The sequence below is a fragment of the Schistocerca serialis genome, chromosome 8, assembly GCF_023864345.2.
Source record: "Schistocerca serialis cubense isolate TAMUIC-IGC-003099 chromosome 8, iqSchSeri2.2, whole genome shotgun sequence".
Classification (NCBI taxonomy): Eukaryota; Metazoa; Arthropoda; class Insecta; order Orthoptera; family Acrididae; genus Schistocerca; species Schistocerca serialis.
In genome coordinates this window covers 486,408,286-486,430,724 of record NC_064645.1, presented here as the reverse complement: position 1 = coordinate 486,430,724, position 22,439 = coordinate 486,408,286, and the positions used below count along the sequence as shown (strand labels likewise).

At 43.7% G+C, this 22,439-nt stretch overlaps 1 protein-coding gene across 1 annotated transcript in view; it reads left to right on the top strand.

Annotated features, from left to right (window-relative positions):
* Positions 1-15,181: 15,181 nt before the first annotated feature.
* The window catches only part of LOC126416109 (cholinesterase 1-like), a 346,029-nt gene continuing 338,771 nt past the window's right edge, over positions 15,182-22,439 (top strand). Inside the window, exon 1 of the mRNA XM_050083619.1 lies at positions 15,182-15,405. Coding sequence (XP_049939576.1) covers positions 15,382-15,405 — 24 coding nt within the window. The 5' untranslated portion in view covers positions 15,182-15,381. The remainder of the gene's footprint in view (positions 15,406-22,439) is intronic.

The window sequence follows — 22,439 nt, the reverse complement described above, 5'->3', positions numbered from 1 at the left end:
ACATCCATGCCCGAGGCAGGATTCGAACCTGCGACCGTAGCGGTCGCGCGATTCCAGACTGAAGAGCCTAGAACCCTCGGCCAAACCGGCCGGTCTACGTTTTAAACTCCGAAACATTTCTGGAGCATATATGAAATTTCGATCATAATTTATTGGTTATCAAATGCAGATTAAAACTGAAGGTACTTGCAGAAAGGCACAATAGGCGAAATGGATACTCTGAAACAACGAAAAGTTGTTCGAAGTTTCAAATATAGCGTTAGGTGACGATTGAGGGAAACAGAGAAATTAAATGTTATAGGTGACGAGTGGGTAGTCTTGAGGGATGAAACATCGAAGGCAGCAGATGATCAAAAAGGCAAATAGACAAGATCTTGTAGAAAACCATGGATAACGCAGGAGATGTTGAATTTAACTGCCGAAAGGGAGAAACATAGACATACAGAGAATCATGTAGGGGAAATGGAATACTGTCATCTAAAAATGAGATTGTCAGAAAGCGAAACGTGGCCGCGCGGGATTAGCCGAGCGGTCTCGGGCGCTAGTCATGGACTGTGCGGCAGGTCCCGGCGGATGTTCGAGTCCTCCCACGGACATGGGTGTGTGTGTTTGTCCTAGGATAATTTAGGTTAAGTAGTGTGTAAGATTAGGGACTGATGATCTTAGCAGTTAAGTCCCATAAGATTTCACACACATTTGAACATTTGAAGCGAAACCTGGTTAAGAGGGAATGGTTAGAGGACAGATGCAAGAATGTAAGAGCACAAATAACTAGGAAAAACATAGAGATTTTTGGAGAAAAAAAAGAAGCAGTTGTATGAATATCAAAAACTCAGGCGGCAAGTCAGTACTAAGCAAACAAAGGAAAGCTGAAAGGTGGAAGGAATATGGAGATGGGGTTCTACGAAGGAAATGAGGAGGAAGTAGGTGAAGATGAGATGGAAGTTATGACACTGCGAGAAAACTTGACAGGATACTAAAAGACCTAATTCGAAACTAGGCTCCCGATGTAGACACGTCCTCAGAATTATTGTGCTCCTTGGGTGAGCCAACCATGACGAAACAATTCCACCTGGTGTACAAAATTTGAGACTCGCCAAATATCTTCAGACTTCATGAAGAATGCAGTAATTCCGATTCCAAAGAAAGCAGGCACGGTTCTGAGAGGTCCGAATATTACAGAACCGTTAATAAATAATGCTTGCGAAACGCTGACACGAATTATTTACAGAAGAATGGAAAAACTGTAGAAGCCCACTTCGGGTAAAACTAATTTGGGTTTCACAGAAATGTCGGAACACGCGTGGCAATACTGACCCTTCGTCTAATCTTAGAAGATCTTAGGTTGAACAAAGGAAATCTACATTTATAGCGTTTGTAGATTTAGAGAAACCTTTTCAGAATGTTAACTGGGCTACACTCTACATATCGAAAGTATTAGAGATAAAATTCAGGAAGCGAATGGTCATTTGTAACTGTTAAAACTGCAGTCTGGTTTCTGTACGAATAGAAGGGCGTTAAATTAAGAAGAGAGTGAGAAAAGGCTGTAGCCAGTCCCTGATGTTGTTCCATCAGTGCATTGATCAAATAGTAAACGAAATCAAAGAAAAATTTGGAAAATGAAATTAAAATTTAGGGAGAAAAAATAAAAGGCTGTCAGGTTTATCGATGACATTGTAATTCTGTCAGAGACGGAAAAAAACTCGGAAGAGCAGAAGAATGGAATCGACCGTGTCTTGAAAAGAGGTTATGAGGCGAATACCAAGAAAAGCAAAAAAGGCAATGGGATATAATCAAGTTAAGTAAGGCAATGAGGAGGGAATTAAATTAGGAAATGAGTCACTAAAAGTAGGAGATGGGTTCTCCTATTTTTGGAGAAGAACAACTGTTAAAAACCGAAGTAGAGAGGATATAAAATGGATTAGTCATAGCAAGGAAAGCGTTTGCCGCCGGCCGGTGTGGCCGAGCGGTTCTAGGCGCTTCAGTCTGGAACCGCGCGACCGCTACGGTCGCAGGTTCGAATCCTGCCTCGGGTATGGATGTGTGTGATGTCCTTAGGTTAGTTAGGTTTAAGTAGTTCTAAGTTCTAGGGGACTAATGACCTCAGATGTTAAGTCCCATAGTTCTCAGAGCTATTTGAACCATTTTTTTTTTGAAAGCGTTTATCAAAAACAGGAACTTCTTAACACATGCATTGACGGAAGAAAAATTGCAGCACCAAAAACTAATTAATGTCGAGCAATGAAATTCTGGGAATACATTTGTTTAGGTAACATGTTTAAGTGATTAACATAAGCAAGATAATAGGTTAAAGTAAGCGTGAGATAAGCCACTGCAAATGTGAAATGCTGGTACATTAATAACCGGTGTAACCGCCAGAGTGTTGAATGCAAGCATGCAAACGTGCATGCACAGTGTTGTACAAGAGCCGGATTTCAGTTTGTGGGATTTGTGGGATGGGGTTCCATGCTTGTTGCAGTTGGCTGGTCAATAAATGGGCGCTAAATGGTGTTTGTGGATGACGCTGGCGTTGTCGTCCGATGATGTCGCATATGTGCTCGATTGGAGACAGATCTGATGATTTAGCAGGCCAAGGCAGTATGTTAACTTTCTGTAGAGTATGTTGGGTTACAAGAGCGGTATGTGGACGAGCGTTTTCCTGTTGGAAAACAACCTCTGGAATGCTGTTCATAAATGGCATCACCAGACCGACGTGTAGATTTGCAGTCGTGGTGCGTGGGATAACCAAGAGTTTGCTCCTGCTGTCAGACCATAACTCCAGGTGTAGGTCCAATGTGTCTAGCACACAGACAGGTTGGTTGTAGTCCTCAGCTGGCCTCATCCTAACCAGCACACGGCCATCACTGGCACCGACGTAGAACCAGCTTTCACCAGAAAACACTACAGACTTTCACTCCACCCTTCCATGTGCTCTCGCTTGACATCACTGAAGTCGCAAATGGCGGTGGTTCGGGGTCAGTGGGATGCACCCTACAGGGCGTCTGGTTCAGACCTGTCCTCAAAGTAACCGATTTGTAACAGTTCGTTGTGTCACTGTGGTGCCAACTGTCACTCGAATTGCTGCTGCAGACGCAGTACGATGCGCCACAGCCACACGCCAAACAGCTGGTCTTCCCTGTTGGTAGCGCCATGTGGCCGCCTGCTGGCCAGTCTTCCTGCGGCCGTACATTCTCGTGACCACCTCTGCCAGCTATCATATACAGTGCCTAAATTCCTCCCAAAACTTTCTGCAATATTGCAGAAGGAATATCCAGCTTCTCAAAGCTCTATTCATTCTTGACTAACATCACGTCAGTACGTTCAGTCTCGAAGGCATTTGACGCTCATTAAAGCGTGTATTTAAAGCAAACTTAATTTGCATCCTCAAAGTCGATGTGACTGACGCCAAATTTCGTTTATGTCTCAGAGTTCCTGCTTGGTACTGCGATTATTTCCGTCAGTATAAATTTAAATGGTTCAAATGGCTCTAAGCACTATGGACTCATAGCTCTATTCATTCTTGACTAACATCAGGTCAGTACGTTCAATGTCGAAGGCATTTGACGCTCATTACGGCGTGTATTTAAAGCAAACTTAATTTGCATCCTCAAAGTGGACGCGACTGACGCGAAATTTCGTTTATGTCTCAGAGTTCCTGCTTGGTACTGCGATTATTTCCGTCAGTATAAATTTAAATGGTTCAAATGGCTCTAAGCACTATGGACTCATAGCTCTATTCATTCTTGACTAACATCAGGTCAGTACGTTCAATGTCGAAGGCATTTGACGCCCATTACAGCGTGTATTTAAAGCAAACTTAATTTGCATCCTCAAAGTGGATGCGACTGACGCCAAATTTCGTTCATGTCTCACAGTTCCTGCTTGGTACTGCGATTATTTCCGTTAGTATAAATTTAAATGGCTCAAATGGCTCTAAGCACTATAGGACTTAGCATCTGAGGTCATCAGTCCCCTATACTTAGTACTTAAACCTAACTAACTTAAGGACATCACACGCATCCATGCCCGAGGCAGGATTCGAACCTACGACCGTAGCAGCAGCGTGGTTCCGGACTGAAGCGCCTAGAACTGCTCGGCCACAGCAGTATAAATTTAAGTATTAGGTAGTCTTTTCTGAAGGTATTTTTTTGCAGTGTAGCCTTATGTGGTAATGAAACATGGACGATAAATAGCTTAGACAAGAGGAGGCGAGAAGCTTTTAAAATGTGGTGGTATGGAATAATGGGAGGATTAGATGGGGCCGTGCGGAGTGGTCGTGCGGTTAGAGGCGCCATGTCAAGGATTGCGCGGTCCCTCCCGCCGGAGGTTCGAGTCCTCCCTCGGGAACGCGTTTGTATGTTGTTCTTAGCATAAGTTAGATTAAGTTAGTTTAAGTAGTGTGTAAGTCTACGGACCGATGACCTCAACAGTTTGGTCCCTTAGGAATTCACATACATTTGAACATTTTGATTAGATGGGTAGATCACGTAACTTATGAGAAAGGAATAAACAGAATTGCGAGAAAAAGAAAATGGTGGCACAACTTGACTACAATAAGGGATCGGATGATAGGACACATTATGAGACATCAAAGGATCACCAATTTAGTACTGAAGGGAAGTGTGTGTGTGTGTGTAGGGGGGGGGGGGGGGAGATGTCTATGGAGGGGATCGTAGAGTGAGACTAAAACATGAATAACATGAATATTGTAAATCGGTAAGGCACCTTCCCTACTACTTCTTCCATTTCACATTGCTTTGCAACGTTACGCCTAGATATTTAATCGACGTGACTGTCAGGCAGAGCATTACTAACATTGGATTCGAACATTACGGGATTGTTTTTCCAATTCATCTGCACTAACTTACATTTTTCTATACTTACGGCTAGCTGCCGTTTCATTGGGAGAATTCTGGTAAAGTGTAACTAACCTACAAGGGAGACGGCGTATAGAACACTGGTGCGATCTAGCCCTGAGAACCGCTCAAGTATTTGAGATCCCTACCAGGTAGGATTAAAGGAAGACGTCGAATCAATTCAGAGACCGGCAGCTAGATTTGTTACTTGGAAGTTCGCAAGTATTACGGAGACGTTTCGGGAACTCAAATGGGAATCGCTGGAGGGAATGCGACGTTATTTTCAAGGAACACTATTGAGGAAATTGAACACGGAGATAAGAGAAATTATGTCTCGTGCGGAGGCATATAGATAGTCGTTTTCTTTTTTCTTTTTTTTTTTTTTTTCTCGCTCTGTTTGCGAATGAAGCAAGAAAGGAAATCACTTGTAGTGGTACAAAGTAGCCTCCACCACGCGCCACAGGGTGGCTTGCGGAGTATGTTTGTAAATGTAGATCTAGAGGTTCAGATGGATGTAGGCTGCAGTAGTTATTTGAAGATGCAAAGTTTGCACAGGTTATAGTTGCGTGGAGACCTTCATAGCTGTCCCGAACTGAAGGTACAACACCACAGCATTAAGGCGCATGGGTTAAGTAAACCGCTCCCCTGGCCTTTGTCTTGCTTCCAGACCTTTGGAGACGCTACTTGTCGTTCAAGTAGATTCTCAGTTGGCCTCAGCCTTTTCCAGTACCCCCAACAAAGAAAAATCTCTAGCACTTTCGGAAATTCCACGCGGATCCTCCACATGGCAATCAGACTGCTCAGCTACCAGATCGAACAGTGTCACATCACCCATTTTTTTAAAAAATTCTTTTAGTTTTGATTTTTTATTGTTCGATCTTCATGCTTCCCTTCTAGCCCTTACTTTATCTTGCCATTCGTCTTCGTTTCGTTAAGCCTCACCAACATGTGCAGCATCATGTACTATCGGCACTTTTAAAACTCACAAAAGTTCCTGAGTCGAAACAGATTCGGGATCTCGACTTTACAGGACTGTAACGCTTCAAGGAGACATCGCAAGAGGGCATGGATGTGTGTGATGTCCTTAGGTTAGTTAGGTTTGATTAGTTCTAAGTTCTAGGCGACTGATGACCTCAGAAGTTAAGTCGCATAGTGCTCAGAGCCATTTGAACCATTTTTTTTTTTTTAGACATCGCAAGACGGCATGCTGTAAAGTCAGACCCGCTATGGTTGGAACCATTGTCCGCTTATTTATTTCAGTAAAATAGGAGAATGGAAAATATTATAAAATCCCTAACTTTTCGGCTTCTCATCTTCAGTTGCATGTAATATTACGTTGACAATAAAAAAAATGTCGTGTGACTTCGGGCCTCCCGTCGGGTAGACCGTTCGCCGGGTGCAAGTCTTTCGATTTGACGCCACTTCGGCGACTTGCGCGTCCATGGGGATGATGTTGACAATTATCACTCTGGATCCGTCAAATTGCGACTGAATAAAACGAATCTTTAGTGCCACACGCGCTTCGCTTTTATTATTTGAAGTGTATCACCAATGGCCAGAAGCATATACATATTTGTGTTCGTACTATTTTGCTTCACATACAGGACATTGTAGATTAAGCTTATGAACAATGCTGTCACTTTCTGATATCCTATAACGTAATAGTAGCTTAAATTTCTATTTACAAATTTCGTAGGTGTTCTTGTTCCGGTTTTGATGTTTTTCTTCTGGTCACTGCCATTCGAAATGTCAACACAAAATCTGTGCTAAACTTAATAAAAGAATGATGACGTAAATAAAATAAAAGTATTAATTTTGACATCTACCTATTTTAAAACAAATGCAAATTCTCACACACTCCATTGATGAAATCTGAAAAGAACTAACAAAACTAGCACGCACGTGATGCGCGCGCACACACACACACACACACACACACACACACACACACACACACACACACAAAGTGTGTTATTTATATCTCAAACACGTAGGGCCTATTCGATAGTTGGCAATAATATGCAAACATTGTCAACGACACAAATACTTCTTGCTGTTGTTGTTGTTGTGGCCTTCAGTCCGAAGGCTGGTTTGATGCAGCTCTCCATGCTACTCCATCCTGTGTAAGCCTCTTCATCTCCGAATAACTACTTCTAAAAGTGCCTAGTGTATTCATGTCTTGGTGTCCCTCTGCAGTTTTTACCCCCACGCTTTCCTCCAATACTAAATAGGTGATTTATATCTCAGAATGTGCCTTATCAACAGATACATTCTCCTAGTCAGGTGGTTTGTTTTCCTTTACGGCGCAAAAACAACTGACGTCATACGCGCCCATGACATAACCTTAGAACACTAACAGAAAAAAGACGTTAAAAGCAACTACACGTTAAGCCCAATCGATGTAAGAAAAGAGAGCTAAGAACAAGGATTTCCTCTTTGAGAAAGGTCCACAAAATACGCCGTAAGGACAACGGAGGTCCGAAATACAGATTAAATGTCCTTCGCCACACTGCTACGGTGGACAAAAAGAAAAACGCAGCCGACAGCCCGCGCGTCGTTTGCTAAAACTGCCGATAACTCAGACACTAGAATGTAAGTGGTTAAAAAATGGCATTCGGTCAGCGAATGGGCAATCGTCAAAAGTTGATGACAATGAGCCCATAGTGGGGGGTATCACCACGTATCAAATGACGATGCTAAAACGACATTGCCCAATACGCAACCTAGCTAAAATGATTTCCTCGCGGCGATAGGGCCGAGAGGAGATCGACTAAATCGCTGGGAGAGGTTTAATTGCCCGGAGCTTGTTCCCATGAAGAGAGGACCAATGGTGATGGCAAAGTGATACCACCTGCCGATAGACGGCAACACGAAGGACGTCAGAAGGAATGGAAGAATTATGGGGCCGAGGTAGGAGGACTCCAACCCTGGCAGGAGCGTCAGTAGCCTCGTTTCACGTCAGATCGACGTGACCAGGAACCCGCATAAACACTGCAGCGGCCCCATCAAGAGTGAGGAAGTGGAAGTCTTCTTGGACAAGTCGCACAGAGGGATGGACTGTGTGGAGCGCACAGAGGGTCTGAAGGGCACTGAGATAATCGGAGCCTATAATACAGTTAAAAAGCCTGTGTTGCCGGAGGTACTGTGTGGCCTGATAGAGGGCGAAGAGCTCTGCTGCAAATACGGAGCAGTGTTCCAGAAGCCGATATCCAAAGTCGTCGGTGCCAATGACGAAGGCACACCCGATACCACGGCCAGTCCGAGAGCCATCAGTATACACAGGGTACTATCGCTAAGTTGAGTGCGAAGGTCGAGAAACTTACAGTGATGGATCGAATCCAGAGTAGTTCCTTAAGAAGCAAATGAAGTCCAGGACGAACACAAGCCTTCGTGAAAAGCCAAGGTGGCGAAGGTTTCGCACCCATCGGGAACGTAACAGGTAGCGTGGAGTTAAGCTGTAGGACCAACAGCCGAAACCGAATTCCGGGCGGTAACAGAGGACGCGCGCCATACTGGCGGTCAAGGGAGTCATCGAAGAAGGAGGCATAGGATGGGTGGCAGACAAACGGTATGTTTGTTTGCCGAGGAGGCAGCAGTAGTTAGGCAGCAGAGACTCTCAACCGAGCTAGTGTAAAAGGCGCCAGTGGCCACTATGGTTGACTGTATTAAGACGGCGTAAGATGAACGGGCGAGCAGGTGCATGAACGAAACATCCATAGTCTAGTTTAGAACGGACAAGGGATGGGTACAAACGATGGATGGTGATCCGATCCGCTCCCCAGGAAGTACCACGTAGTACACGCATAACATTTTATCTACAATTCTATCCAGTACCTCCTCATTAGTTGCGTGATCTAGCCTTCTAATCTTCAGCATTTTTCTGTAACACCACATTCCAAAAGCTTCTATTTGATTCTTGTCTAATTTGTTTATCGTCCATCCTTCACTACCATACAGGACCAAATTCCATACAAATCCTTTCAGAGAAGACTTTCTAACACTTAAATCCCAACACTTAAATCTATATTCAATGTTAAAAAATTTTTCTTCTTCAGAAACGTTTTTCTGGCCATTGCCAGGCTATATTTTTTATATCCTCTATACTTCGGTCGTCATCAGTTATTTTGCTGCCCAAATAACAAAACTCCTTTACTACGTTAAGTGTCTCCTTTGGATTGGATTGTTTGGGGGAAGAGACCAAACAGCGAGGTCATCGGTCTCATCGGATTAGGGAAGGACGGGGAAGGAAGTCGGCCGTGCCCTTTCAAAGGAACCATCCCGGCATTTGCCTGGAGGGATTTAGGGAACTCACGGAAAACCTAAATCAGGATGGCCGGACGCGGGATTGAACCGTCGTCCTCCCGAATGCGAGTCCAGTGTGCTAACCACTGCGCCACCTCTCTCGGTGTCTCGTTTCCTAATCTAATTCCGTCTGCAACACCTGATTTAATTCGAGTGCATTCCATTACCCTTGTTTTGCTTTTCTTACTGTTCATCTTATGTCCTCCTTTCAAGGCACTGTCTAATCTATTCAACCGCTTTTCTAAGTCCTTTGCGTCTCTGACAGAATTACAATGTCATCGGCAAACCTCAAAGTTTTAATTTTTCTCCCTGGACTTTAATTCCTACTGCAAATATTTTTTTGGTTTCCTTTACTACTTGCTCAATGTACAGACTGTATAACATCGACAGTAAGCTATAACTCTCTCACTTCCTTCTCAACCACTCCTTCCCTTTCATGTCCGTCAACTCTTATAACTGGCGCCTGTTTACTTTACAAGTTGTAAATAACATTTCGATTCCTGTATTTTAACCCTGCTATTTTCAGAATTTTAAAGGGAGTATTCCGGTCAACATTATCAAAAGCTTTCTCTGAGTTTGCAAATGGCGTAAACATAGGGTTGCTTTACCTTAATCTATCTTCTAAATGGTTCAAATGGCTCTGAGCGCTATGGGACTTAACATCTGAGGTCATCAGTCCCCTAGAACTTAGAACAACTTAAACCTAACTAACCTAAGGACATCACACACATCCTTGCCCGAGGCAGGATTCGAATCTGCGACCGTAGCAGTCGCGCGGTTCCGGACTGAAGCGCCTAGAACCGCTCGGCTACCGCGGCCGGCAATCTATCTTCTAAGATAAGCCGTAGGGTCAGTATTCCCTCGCGTGTTCCCACATTTCTCCGACATCCAAATTCACCTTCTTCGAAGGAGGCTTCTACCAGTTCTTTCGTTCTTCTGTAAAGAACTCGTGTTGATATTTTGTAACCATGACTTATCAGACTGATAGTTCTGTAATATTCGCACATGTGAGCACCTCGTTTCTTTGAAATTAGGATTTTTACATTCTTCTTGAGAGCTGGGGGTATTTCGCCTGCCTCACACAACTTGTGCACAAGATGGAAAAGTTTTGTCATGGCAGGCTGCCCCAAGCCTATCAGTAGCTCTGATTGAATGTCGTCTGCTTCTGGGGTCATGTGTCGACTTAGGTCTTCCAGTGCTCTGCCAATTTTTTCTCGCAGTATCAATCTCCTATGTCGTCTTCATCTACGTCATCTTCCATTCCTATAAAACTGTCTTTAAGGTCATCTACCCTGTATAGATCCTCTATATACTTCTTCCACCTTTAAGTTTTCCCTTCCAGAACATAACATGAAGTAAATGAGTGTTAGTTTCCTCCTGCTGTGAAATTTCGAATGGCAGTAAGTAGAAGAAAGGCCCCAAAACCCGAACAAGAACAAATGTAGAGCAGCATCCACAAAATTTGTGTGTATATTGAAACAGTTAGAGAATGGGAGAAATGTTCCAGAAACGCTCCAGAAATGCCGAGCTCCCTCTAGACCATGACTGTGATGACACTCAAAGGCAAGGATCGAAGTCTAGGAAGCCCTCCTGGAGACTTGGGAAAAGGCTTATTTCTGAAGGACTCCAGCCAGAAACTGCATGGCGTTACGAGTGGTTCGCAGCCAATCCTAAATCTCAAGGTCTCGATGTCGATCCCACACGAGCCTCCTACTTAGGAGGTTGTGGATCACCCTAAATCGCATACGCACCAAGCACGGAAGATGCTAAGACTTGAAACACAAGTGGGGAATCGCTGAAAGTGCCAAGTGCGACGGCGGACACCAGCGATAAATAATACGCCACATAGTCACAGAATTTCCTCCGCGTAAATTTGCTGGAACTCTGTCCAGCATATATGAACTCTCTGAGGAGGCAGTCTCGTGTATAGAAACTTTAGATATCCAACTATAACCAACTGCTTGCGAATATTTAAAGAACTTTCCCATCCATCACAAACTTAGAATACATATTCTGTTTATAAAATTTCCTTTTTATTTCTTTTACTTGTAATTAATCCAGGTGTTGTTCAAATTTACTCTATTCACGTGGACAATATTGTCTTATCGACTACGGTATTTACGATATTGCAATACCTGTGTTACTCCAAATTACGATGCAATATGGCATTTACTCGCCGACACCGGATAAGCGACTTTGAAGTCAAATGTCTCGCCCGTACGGGAATATACATAATGGATGTACGAGAACAGGTTGTAGAGACATGGTTGACGACATATGGAAGTTTGGGTGTGGGCGTGATTCGTGCTCGGGTAGCCTGATGGTAAGGCGACCGCTCGCGATAAGTGAGAAATCCGGGTTCTGGGTCAAATTTTCACTGTCGTCATTCCATTACACAGCTGATAATAGTCTATATTCGCAACTGGGAATAAATTTCGCGAATATAATTTATTTCTTGCGTATTTATATATATTGTATTACCGCTAACATCATTGCTGTTTAATCTATGTAATATATCCTTGTCGCCATACCAAATAAAATAAAAACTATTATTGCGTCATAGAAATTCAGAAGGCGCCAGAATTGTTTACAGCCTCAATTAACAATATGAAGCATGTAAAACAAAGTAGTACAAACACAAATATGTATATTTCAGTATATCCACTGTGAATGACGAACTGGGACTGTGATTTAAATTGGCGATTTATTTGGTAATAAAATATGAAACCAGTTCCTTTTTAGTTTTTTTATACGATTTATTTAAGCATAAGCCCGCAGTGTCTCGAAAACATGTTCGTATCGACAAACCAAAAAAGCGTCTGGTTGCATAGTTATTACCAGATACACTCCTGGAAATTGAAATAAGAACACCGTGAAATCTTTGTCCCAGGAAGGGGAAACTTTATTGACACATTCCTGGGGTCAGATACATCACATGATCACACTGACAGAACCACAGGCACATAGACACAGGCAACAGAGCATGCACAATGTCGGCACTAGTACAGTGTATATCCACCTTTCGCAGCAATGCAGGCTGCTATTCTCCCATGGAGACGATCGTAGAGATGCTGGATGTAGTCCTGTGGAACGGCTTGCCATGCCATTTCCACCTGGCGCCTCAGTTGGACCAGCGTTCGTGCTGGACGTGCAGACCGCGTGAGACGACGCTTCATCCAGTCCCAAACATGCTCAATGGGGGACAGATCCGGAGATCTTGCTGGCCAGGGTAGTTGACTTACACCTTCTAGAGCACGTTGGGTGACACGGGATACATGCGGATGTGCATTGTCCTGTTGGAACAGCAAGTTCCCTTGCCGGTCTAGGAATGGTAGAACGATGGGTTCGATGACGGTTTGGATTTACCGTGCACTATTCAGTGTCCCCTCGACGATCACCAGTGGTGTACGGCCAGTGTAGGAGATCGCTCCCCACACCATGATGCCGGGTGTTGGCCCTGTGTGCCTCGGTCGTATGCAGTCCTGATTGTGACGCTCACCTGCACGGCGCCAAACACGCATACGACCATCATTGGCACCAAGGCAGAAGCGACTCTCATCACTGAAGACGACACGTCTCCATTCGTCCCTCCATTCACGCCTGTCGCGACACCACTGGAGGCGGGCTGCACGATGTTGGGGCGTGAGCGGAAGACGGCCTAACGGTGTGCGGGACCGTAGCCCAGCTTCATGGAGACGGTTGCGAATGGTCCTCGCCGATACCCCAGGAGCAACAGTGTCCCTAATTTGCTGGGAAGTGGCGGTGCGGTCCCCTACGGCACTGCGTAGGATCCTACGGTCTTGGCGTGCATCCGTGCGTCGCTGCGGTCCGGTCCCAGGTCGACGGGCACGTGCACCTTCCGCCGACCACTGGCGACAACATCGATGTACTGTGGAGACCTCACGCCCCACGTGTTGAGCAATTCGGCTGTACGTCCACCCGGCCTCCCGCATGCCCACTATACGCCCTCGCTCAAAGTCCGTCAACTGCACATACGGTTCACGTCCACGCTGTCGCGGCATGCTACCAGTGTTAAAGACTGCGATGGAGCTCCGTATGCCACGGCAAACTGGCTGACACTGACGGCGGCGGTGCACAAATGCTGCGCAGCTAGCGCCATTCGACGGCCAACACAGCAGTTCCTGGTGTGTCCGCTGTGCCGTGCGTGTGATCATTGCTTGTACAGCCCTCTCGCAGTGTCCGGAGCAAGTATGGTGGGTCTGACACACCGGTGTCAATGTGTTCTTTTTTCCATTTCCAGGAGTGTACATCGCCAATACAAATACGAGGGTTGGAACATTAATAGTGGCAACTATTTATTTACAGCTCGTACAAAATAAATACGTGTTTCAAAATTTTACTGACCTTCAAAGTAGCCACCAATATTGTGTATAACCCACTGCCAGTGATGTGGAAGTCGTAGGATACTCTTAGCAGTGCCAGTTGTGTTGACAGTTCGACCGACGCGGTCTATTGCCCGACGAATTTGTAGCAGTTCTGAAGTGCATGCCGTGAAGTGTTTCCTTCAGTTTAGAAATCGAGTTGAACTAAATGTAAATGTCGCGTGACTAGGGCCTCTCGTCGGGTAGACCGTTCGCCGGGTGCAAGTCTTTCGATTTGACGCCACTTCGGCGACTTGCGTTTCGATGGGGATGAAATGATGATGATTAGGACAACACAACACCCAGTCCCTGAGCGGAGAAAATCTCCGACCCAGGCGGGAATCGAACCCGGTCCATTATGATTCACATCTGTCGCGCTGACCGCTCAGCTACCGGGGGAGGGGGGGGGGGGGGGATCGAGTTGAACGTACTAGGGCTTAAGTCAGGGGAGTGCAGTAGGTGGTATAGCACTTAACAGCCCCATCAGTCAAACAAATCAGTAACAGCTTGAATTTTACGTGCTTGAGCACTGTCCTGCAAAATGATGGTCAGGTGCTGCAGGAAGTATCATCACTTCTGTCTCTAAGCTGGTCGTAGGTTGTGTTTCAAAAATGAACAGCATAGAGACAGAAGTGATGACACTTTCTGCAGGACCTGACCTTCATTTTGCAGGACAATGCTTAAGCACGTACAGAGCAAGCTGTTACTGATTTGTTTGACTGATGGGTCTGCTAAGTGCTATACTACCTACTGCACTCCCATGACTTGAGCCCTCGTGAGTTCAACTCGATTTCTAAACTGAAGGAAACACTTCACGGCATTCACTTCAGAACTGCTACAAATTCGTCGGGCAATAGACCGCGCCGCTCCAACTATCAACACAACTGGCACTGCTAAGAGTATCCTACGACATCCACATCGCTGGCAACGGGTTATACACAATGCTGGTGACTACTTTGAAAGTCAGTAAAATTTTGAAACACGTATCTATTTTGTACGAGCTGTAAATAAATAGTATCGACTATTAGAGTTGCAACCATCGTATGTATATGTTTCAGGCCACTGATGATGCATTTCAAATAACAAAGGCGAAACGTGTAGGGCACGAAAAATTCGTTTTATTCAGTTGTAATTAGACGGTTCCAAAGTGATAATTACGAATATAATAGCAGACGATTTTGTTTTCTCCCTCGTAGAAATGTGTGTCTCCTCTTCCCTGGTCGGAATCGATCGGAATTCCCACTTCTCTTACTTACGTCAACGGCCACGGGAAAGCGTGCCAAGTGTCGTAATTTATTGTCTCTTCGATTGCTGCGGCTAAACAGTCTTAGAAGAGGCAAAAGAGTCTAAGAGGTAGAGAAGAAAAAAAAAGAGAGCCAGAGATGGGGGTGGGTGGGAGGCGGAGGAGTGTAGCGTCGTTAGTTTTGGCGATCAGAGCGTCGCGGTGTCCGAAATAGCCACGTGGCCAGCGGCGGTGACAAAATAGACCCCCCCGGCGGCAGGGCTGGCGTCGCAGGCGACCGAGCGGGAGGGGCGGAGGTGGAGGAGGAGGAGGAGGAGGAGGAGGAGCAGGAGGGGGGATCGAGGTGGAAGGGGTGGAAGAGGAGGAGGAGGAGGAGACGCCAAAGAGCGCAGCGGCCGCCGGGTGCCGCGCACTACCTCGGCGCCTCTCAGTGGACACCGGCGCTCCGGATAGCAGGGAGAAGAGGTCGGGCCAGAGTCCGCGCTTACAAGGTCCGCCGGCGTGGGATGGTGGCCCGCTGGTAGCTGCCGCTGGCAACGGACGCCGAGGGCCCACCTCGACAACACCAAGTGTCGCACGCAAGCCCTCGCCACCAGCCATGGCCCCGCTCGCTATCTGCTTGGTGAGTTCACCGCCCTTCGTCGAAGCAAACACTGGCACATGATATTGCTGATATGCAGGCTGTCTCGTTACCTTGCCTCCCCTCCACCCCTCCCGAAAAACTCTTTGTCCAGAAGGAAAATAAAAAATGGAGAAAAGCTGCCAAATGTTTTGTGAAATCATTTGTCTTAAAGTGAGAAATAAAATAGATTAGAGAAACGTTTGACACTCGTTTGAATGACACTCGAAATCACATACAGCAAACAAGGCGCATCGAACATGTCTCTAATCTGTATCGTTCCTTACTTTTAGACGAACCATTTCAAAAAAACATTTGACAGCGTTTTTCAATTTTTTATTTTCTATTTTGTATTCAGAAAGCACGAAATACAACATACAGCGTGTCCCAGAAGGAATGGTCACTATTCAAGGACATGACAGGAACGGTCATTCGAAGCAAAAAAGTGTCTAGCAAACGTGGACTCTAAAACGCGTACCTTAACAGCTATGAGCACTTGTTCAGTGAAAGAGATGTGTTCCACATTAGCAGAGATGAACAAGTGCTCATTCCTCTTAGGGTATGCGTTTCAGAGTCCATGTTTACTCGAAAATTTTTTCTTGTTTTGGTACACATTACCTTCTCCGAAAATATGGAAAGCGAACAGCTTGCAGCACAAGAGATTTGTTTCACAGTATCTAAGATGGAGAAGTGCTCATAGCTCTTAAGGTATGTATTTTACAGCCCGTGTTTACTAGACTTATTTGATTCGAATGATCATTCCTTTCATGCCCCTGTGTCCTGATCATTCCTCCTGGACCCCTGTATTTAAATATCGAGTCTAAGAGTATACAGATCAAGAGAAAGCAGAGAAGTTCGTATTCATACTGTAATTTGATATTTATTTTATTTTTCAACGCGAAACAAAAAAAATTCACATTTTCTACATCTGCGTAGCATTTTTGCGCATATTAGCTACGCCTCGAAGAGATGAACTTTTTGACTCTTCATTTATATAGCTACAGCAGTTGTTCGTGAAATATTGGAGTTTTTCCTCAAGTTATTTAGTTTTTCTTAATTACCCTGATTATTTTCAAGCAATTAATCCAAACTACAGCTGTGAAATCATTTGTCTTAAAGTAAGAAATAAAACAGATTGGAAAAACATTTGACACGCCCTTGAATGATGCTCGAAGTCACGTACAGCAAATGGTTTCTCTAATCTATATCATTTCTTACTTCCAGACAACCATTTTAAAAACCATTTGACCGTGTTTTTCTCAATTTTTCTGTTTTATGTTTTTATTCAGAAAGCACGAAATAAAATGTACTGGGTGTCACACAACGAATAATCAATATTCAGGAACATGACAGGAATTATCATTCGAAGCAAAAAAGTGTCTAGTAAACATTGGATCTAAAACGTGTGCCTTAACAGCTATGAGCACTCGTTCAGTAGGAGAGATGTGTTCTACATCAACAGAGGTGACCAAGAGCTCACACTCCTTAGGGTATGCGTTTTAGAGCCCATGTTTACTCGAAAATTTGTTCTTGTTTTGGTCCACACAGCCTCCTCCGAAAATATGGAAAGCGAACAGCTTGCAGGACAAAAGATTTGTTTCACACTATCTAAGATGAGGAAGTGGCTCGTAGCTCTTAAGGTATGAGTTTTATGCCCCTCATTTACTAGAATTATTTGCTTTGTAATGATCGTTCCTGTCACATCCTTGAATATTGATCATTCTTCCTAGGTCACCCTGCACTTAAATATCGAGTCTAAGAATATGCAGATCAAGAGAAAGTAGAAGGGTTGCTATTTATACTGTAATTTTATATATATTTTATTTTTCAACATGAAAGAAAGAATTACACAATTTTTAGATCATTGTAACTTTTTTGCTCAAATTAGCTAGGCCTGGAAGAGATGAACTTTTTGACACTTCATTTATATAGCTACAGCATCTGTTCGTGAAACATTGGGTTTTCCCTCAAGTTATTAAGTTTTTCTTAATTACCTTGATTATTTTGAAGCCGTTAAACTGAACTAGACGTCACACTGGTCAATTCGATAGCTCATTTGACCACTTGCCACTCTTCATATGCCTATGAAAATTCCAACACATAGACAGGTTACATTGTGTAACTCCTATGGAGCCTTGTTTTCGCTCCGCCCAAACATTTGACGAAAAATGTATAAAGTTAATGCTTTTTAGCTACTAGGAGGATATAAACTAGCATGGTTGCCTTTCTTATAATTTTGTACGTTACAGATATATGAACAGCGGTACATCTCGTTTAAATATTTATCGTCGGTATTCCACATCCCTCCATCAAGACCTGTTCAGATAAATATCACAGGGTACCATACACGTAAACATGACACCATTAAAAACGTAACACAAAGCCGATTATCATTCTTCCAGTACCAGCACGCAGTGTACATTAATGCGGTATAGTAAGTCGTTCACTTTCTGGTGTTGATAGTAAACAAACGAAAACACAAGAAAACTGAACATTGGTCATTCAGGCAGCAGTCTTCAGTTGAAAGTTTCCGTAAATACAACCTACACCAGCGAAGAGAATGTACAAATGCTACTCATTCGTGACGGACACAGGTTAGCTGAATAGCAATTACCATATTGTTCTTTTATTCAGAATACGGGTAAATGTTGGACCATACAGTATTAGTAACGACATGTCATGTGCATTAAAGCAGTACTTGATTGAAAACTGCATCGTCATTACTTTTCTTTTATTTTGATTGGTGGTAGGCGTAATGCTACTCTGGGAGGGCAACTCCACTGAGAGCGATCTTCTGACAAGACCCCACCTTCCTAACGGATGTTTTTTCCTCCTTTTATAACGCTTCAGGAAACGGGACGTTTCAGCTGATACATTCTTGACAGACGAACATTTCTGTCTTCTCTTCGTTAGTGAACATTGTACTCACAAAAACTTTTTACTGAAGATTGTCAACTGAACCACGGACGTTCATTTCCTTGTGTTTCCATTTGTTTACTGTCAACTCCAGCAAGTGGACGAGTTACGTTACGAGTACAGTTGAAGTGAGATTTGTGTTACCTTTTCAGTAGCGTCATGTTTACGTGCGTGGCATACTGTGATAGGTGTGAAAGTGGATTACTGAATAATAAATATAGCGGGCTATAGAAATAGGTCATACTGCTGTTCGTATCTTCGTAATGAGCAAAACTGCAAGAACGACAATCACGTTGTTTAATATCCCCTGGTAGCTAAACAGCATATACTTGATACATTTTTTTGTTTTCACTTTGCTTCTAACAGAAAGTAACTTAGGGTGTTCTGCGAGCCGGAAAGTGAACACGCGAGACCACATTCACTCTCTGCCGATAGGCTTCTACATCTACATCTACATTTATACTCCGCAAGCCACCCAACGGTGTGTGGCGGAGGGCACTTTACGTGCCACTGTCATTACCTCCCTTTCCTGTTCCAGTCGCGTATAGTTCGCGGGAAGAACGACTGTCTGAAAGCCTCCGTGCGCGCTCTAATCTCTCTAATTTTACATTCGTGATCTCGGGAGGTATAAGTAGGGGGAAGCAATATATTCGATACCTCATCCAGAAACGCACCCTCTCGAAACCTGGACAGCAAGCTACACCGCGATGCAGAGCGCCTCTCTTGCAGAGTCTGCCACTTGAGTTTGTTAAACATCTCCGTATCGCTATCACGGTTACCAAATAACCCTGTGACGAAACGCGCCGCTCCTCTTTGGATCTTCTCTATCTCCTCCGTCAACCCGATCTGGTACGGATCGCACACTGATGAGCAATACTCAAGTATAGGTCGAACGAGTGTTTTGTAAGCCACCTCCTTTGTTGATGGACTACATTTTCTAAGGACTCTCCCAATAAATCTCAACCTGGTACCCGCCTTACCAACAATTAATTTTATATGATCGTTCCACTTCAAATCGTTGCGCACGCGTACTCCCAGATATTTTACGGAAGTAACTGCTACCAGTGTTTGTTCCGCTATCATATAATCATACAATAAAGGATCCTTCTTTCTATGTATTCGCAATACATTACATTTGTCTATGTTAAGGGTCAGTTGCCACTCCCTGCACCAAGTGCCTATCCGCTACAGATCTTCCTCCATTTCACTACAATTTTCTAACGCTGCAACTTCTCTGTATACTACAGCATCATCCGCGAAAAGCCGCATGGGACTTCCACCGCTGTCCCAGCCGTTATCAGTTTTCGTGACTGGAGCCGCTACTTGTTAGTCAAGTAACTCCTCAATTAGCCTCACAAGGGCTGAGTGTACCCTGCTTTCCAGCAGCGTTCAGCAGACCCGGACGGTGACCGATCCAGGTGGCAGCCCACCCCGAAAAGCGCTTAACTTCGGCGATTTGACAAGAAGTGGTGTTAGCCCGGCGCCAAGGCCGCTGGCCAATCGTAACATTCAGTGCTGTGGACTTTGGTACCTTCTTATAGTTGAAGACGCACTAATGCTCCCAGCGATAAGACAGCCAGTCGTCACTTTACGTCGTGTGTGCCACAAGACTGTTTGTTTTTAATCCTTTATCTACTTAATTTACAAAATAGTTATTACAAGCTTGCGACCCAATCGTTAGTGAAATATCAAGATACCAGAATAATCGCAAAATAAATTGAAACGAGTGAAAAGTGAAATGTCATAATCAAAAAATCTTCATGAAACAATACTCTCGAAAGTGGGTATAACCCACTGAAAGCAAGAGAATACAATTAGTTCATAAATGAGAAGCATATATTTCATTTGCTGATTGTTCTTATGACCGGCACTTTGTGACGGAACAATTTTGCTCGAAGGCAAAAGATTTTCCGGTTGTTGCGCTCTACTCCAGTTTCAATTCACGAATATTTGTGCGATGCCATTACTTTTTCTTCAAAAGACGATAGTACAGAAAATGTTTCACTCTTGTGACAACAATTGCGAAACTGATTTCTTTTGTGGCGGAAAACAAATTTATTGTTGATTTTTTTCGTTTCATTATCACTCTTGTATTGTAGTTTTCTCTTCAGCTACAGTTATGGTAGCTTATCTGGTACGTTAAATAACGTATATAATGCTTTCTGTGCATGTCTCAAAATTTTATGCATTTATAAACTGTGGTTGTTTTTCGAAGCGTAGCCAACAATATCTCATGTTATTTTGTACATATATGACAGCTTTCTGCAATTCATGTCTTCTGTTGTTTACTGTATATTTCCTGTTCTTAAAAAGAAACGTCATTCTTCAACAAATGTCTGTAGCTTACAAGAAAAACGTAACTGAACCGTCCTGTAAGGTGCTATCGTTAAAGATCCATCCTGGTTTTCATGAAACCTGTAGCATGACAAATTTTGTGTCTTCTTTTTGTTATTGCTACAGTTTATTGCGCTACGTACACTGACTTTTGTACAAAGTGTATTACTAATTAATACACACGACACTATCCCCATTCATGTTATATCGTATTCAACAGTGTAGGTTAATTATCCACTTCGAGTGTACCTGTCACAGTAATTAAAAAATCAGCAGGAGATTCGCGATTGTGAGTGTTAGAGTGCGTTTTTTTCGTTTTTTGTCATAAGTCTTCTCAGTGTTTATGCTCTCCACCACGAATTCCTCTCATGGTGCCAACCTTTTCATCTCAAAGTAGCACTTCCACCCTATGTCTTCAATGATTATTTGCTGGATGTATTCCAAACTCTGTCTTCCTCTACAGTTTTTGCCCTCTACAGCTCCCTCTATTACCGTAGAAGTTATCGCAGATATCTTAACATTTGTCCTATAATCGTATGTCTTCTTCTGGTCAGTATTTTCCGCCTGATCCTTTCTTCGGCGATTCTGCGGAGAACCTTTTCATACCTTACCTTAGCAGTCTCCCTGATCTGCATCATTCTTCTATTATGGTTTTCCCGCTATCCGTGATTCAGTGCTGCGCGCCATACCGACATTCTCAGAGATTCCTTCTTCAGATTAAGATCTATGTTTGATACCAGTAGAATTCTCTTTTGCAGGAATGGCAGAAATGGCCTCTTTGCCTTTGCTAGTCTGCTTTTTGTGTCCAATTTGCCTCGTCTGTCATGGGTTATTTTGATTCCGTGGAATCAGATTTCCCTAACTTCGTCTACGTTGTGACCACCAATTTTGATGTTAAGTTTCTTGCTATTTTCGTATCTGCTACGTCTCAATATTTTTTTCTTTTTTGGTTAACTCTCAGCCCATATTTTGTACTCATTAGACATTTCAATGTCATCAGCGAATCTTATCACTGATGCTCTTTCACTCCTAATTCTAATCATACTCTTGAACCTTTCTTTTATTTCCGTCAATGCTTCTTCGTTGTATAGATTGAACATTAGGGGTGAAAACTGTATTCCCGTCTTACACCCCTTTTCAATCCGAACACTTCGTTCTTGGTCTCCCAGTTCTATTATCAGCTCTTGGTTCTTGTGCATATTGTGTATCGCCCGCAGTTTCCTATAACTTACTCCTATTTTTCTTGGAATTTCGTACATCTTGCACCATTTTATACTGTCGAATGCTTCTTCCACGTCGACAAAGCATAAGAACGTGACTTGATTTTTCTTCGTCTTGCTTCCATTATCAAGTAAATCAAGGCTGTGTCTCTATAGCCTTTAACTTTCCTAAAGCCAAATTGATCGTTATCTAACAGATCCTCAGCTTTTTTTTCCATTGATTGTATATTACTCTTGTCAGCAACTTAGAAGCATGAGCTCTTAAGCTGATTGTACGATAATTCTCGCACTCGACAGCCCTTGCAGTCTTCGGAATTATGTGAATGATATTTTTCATGAAGACTGATGGTACATCGACTGTCTCATAGTCTCTACACACGAAACTGAATAATTGTTAAGTTGCGATTTCCAACAACGACTTGAGAAACTCAAATGGAACGTTATTCATCCCTTCTGCCTTATTTGATCTCATTTCTTCCAGACCTCTTTCCAGTGCTGACTCTGATACTAGATCGCCGGCCGCGGTGGCCGAGCGGTTCTAGGCGCTTCAGTCAGGAACCGCGCGAC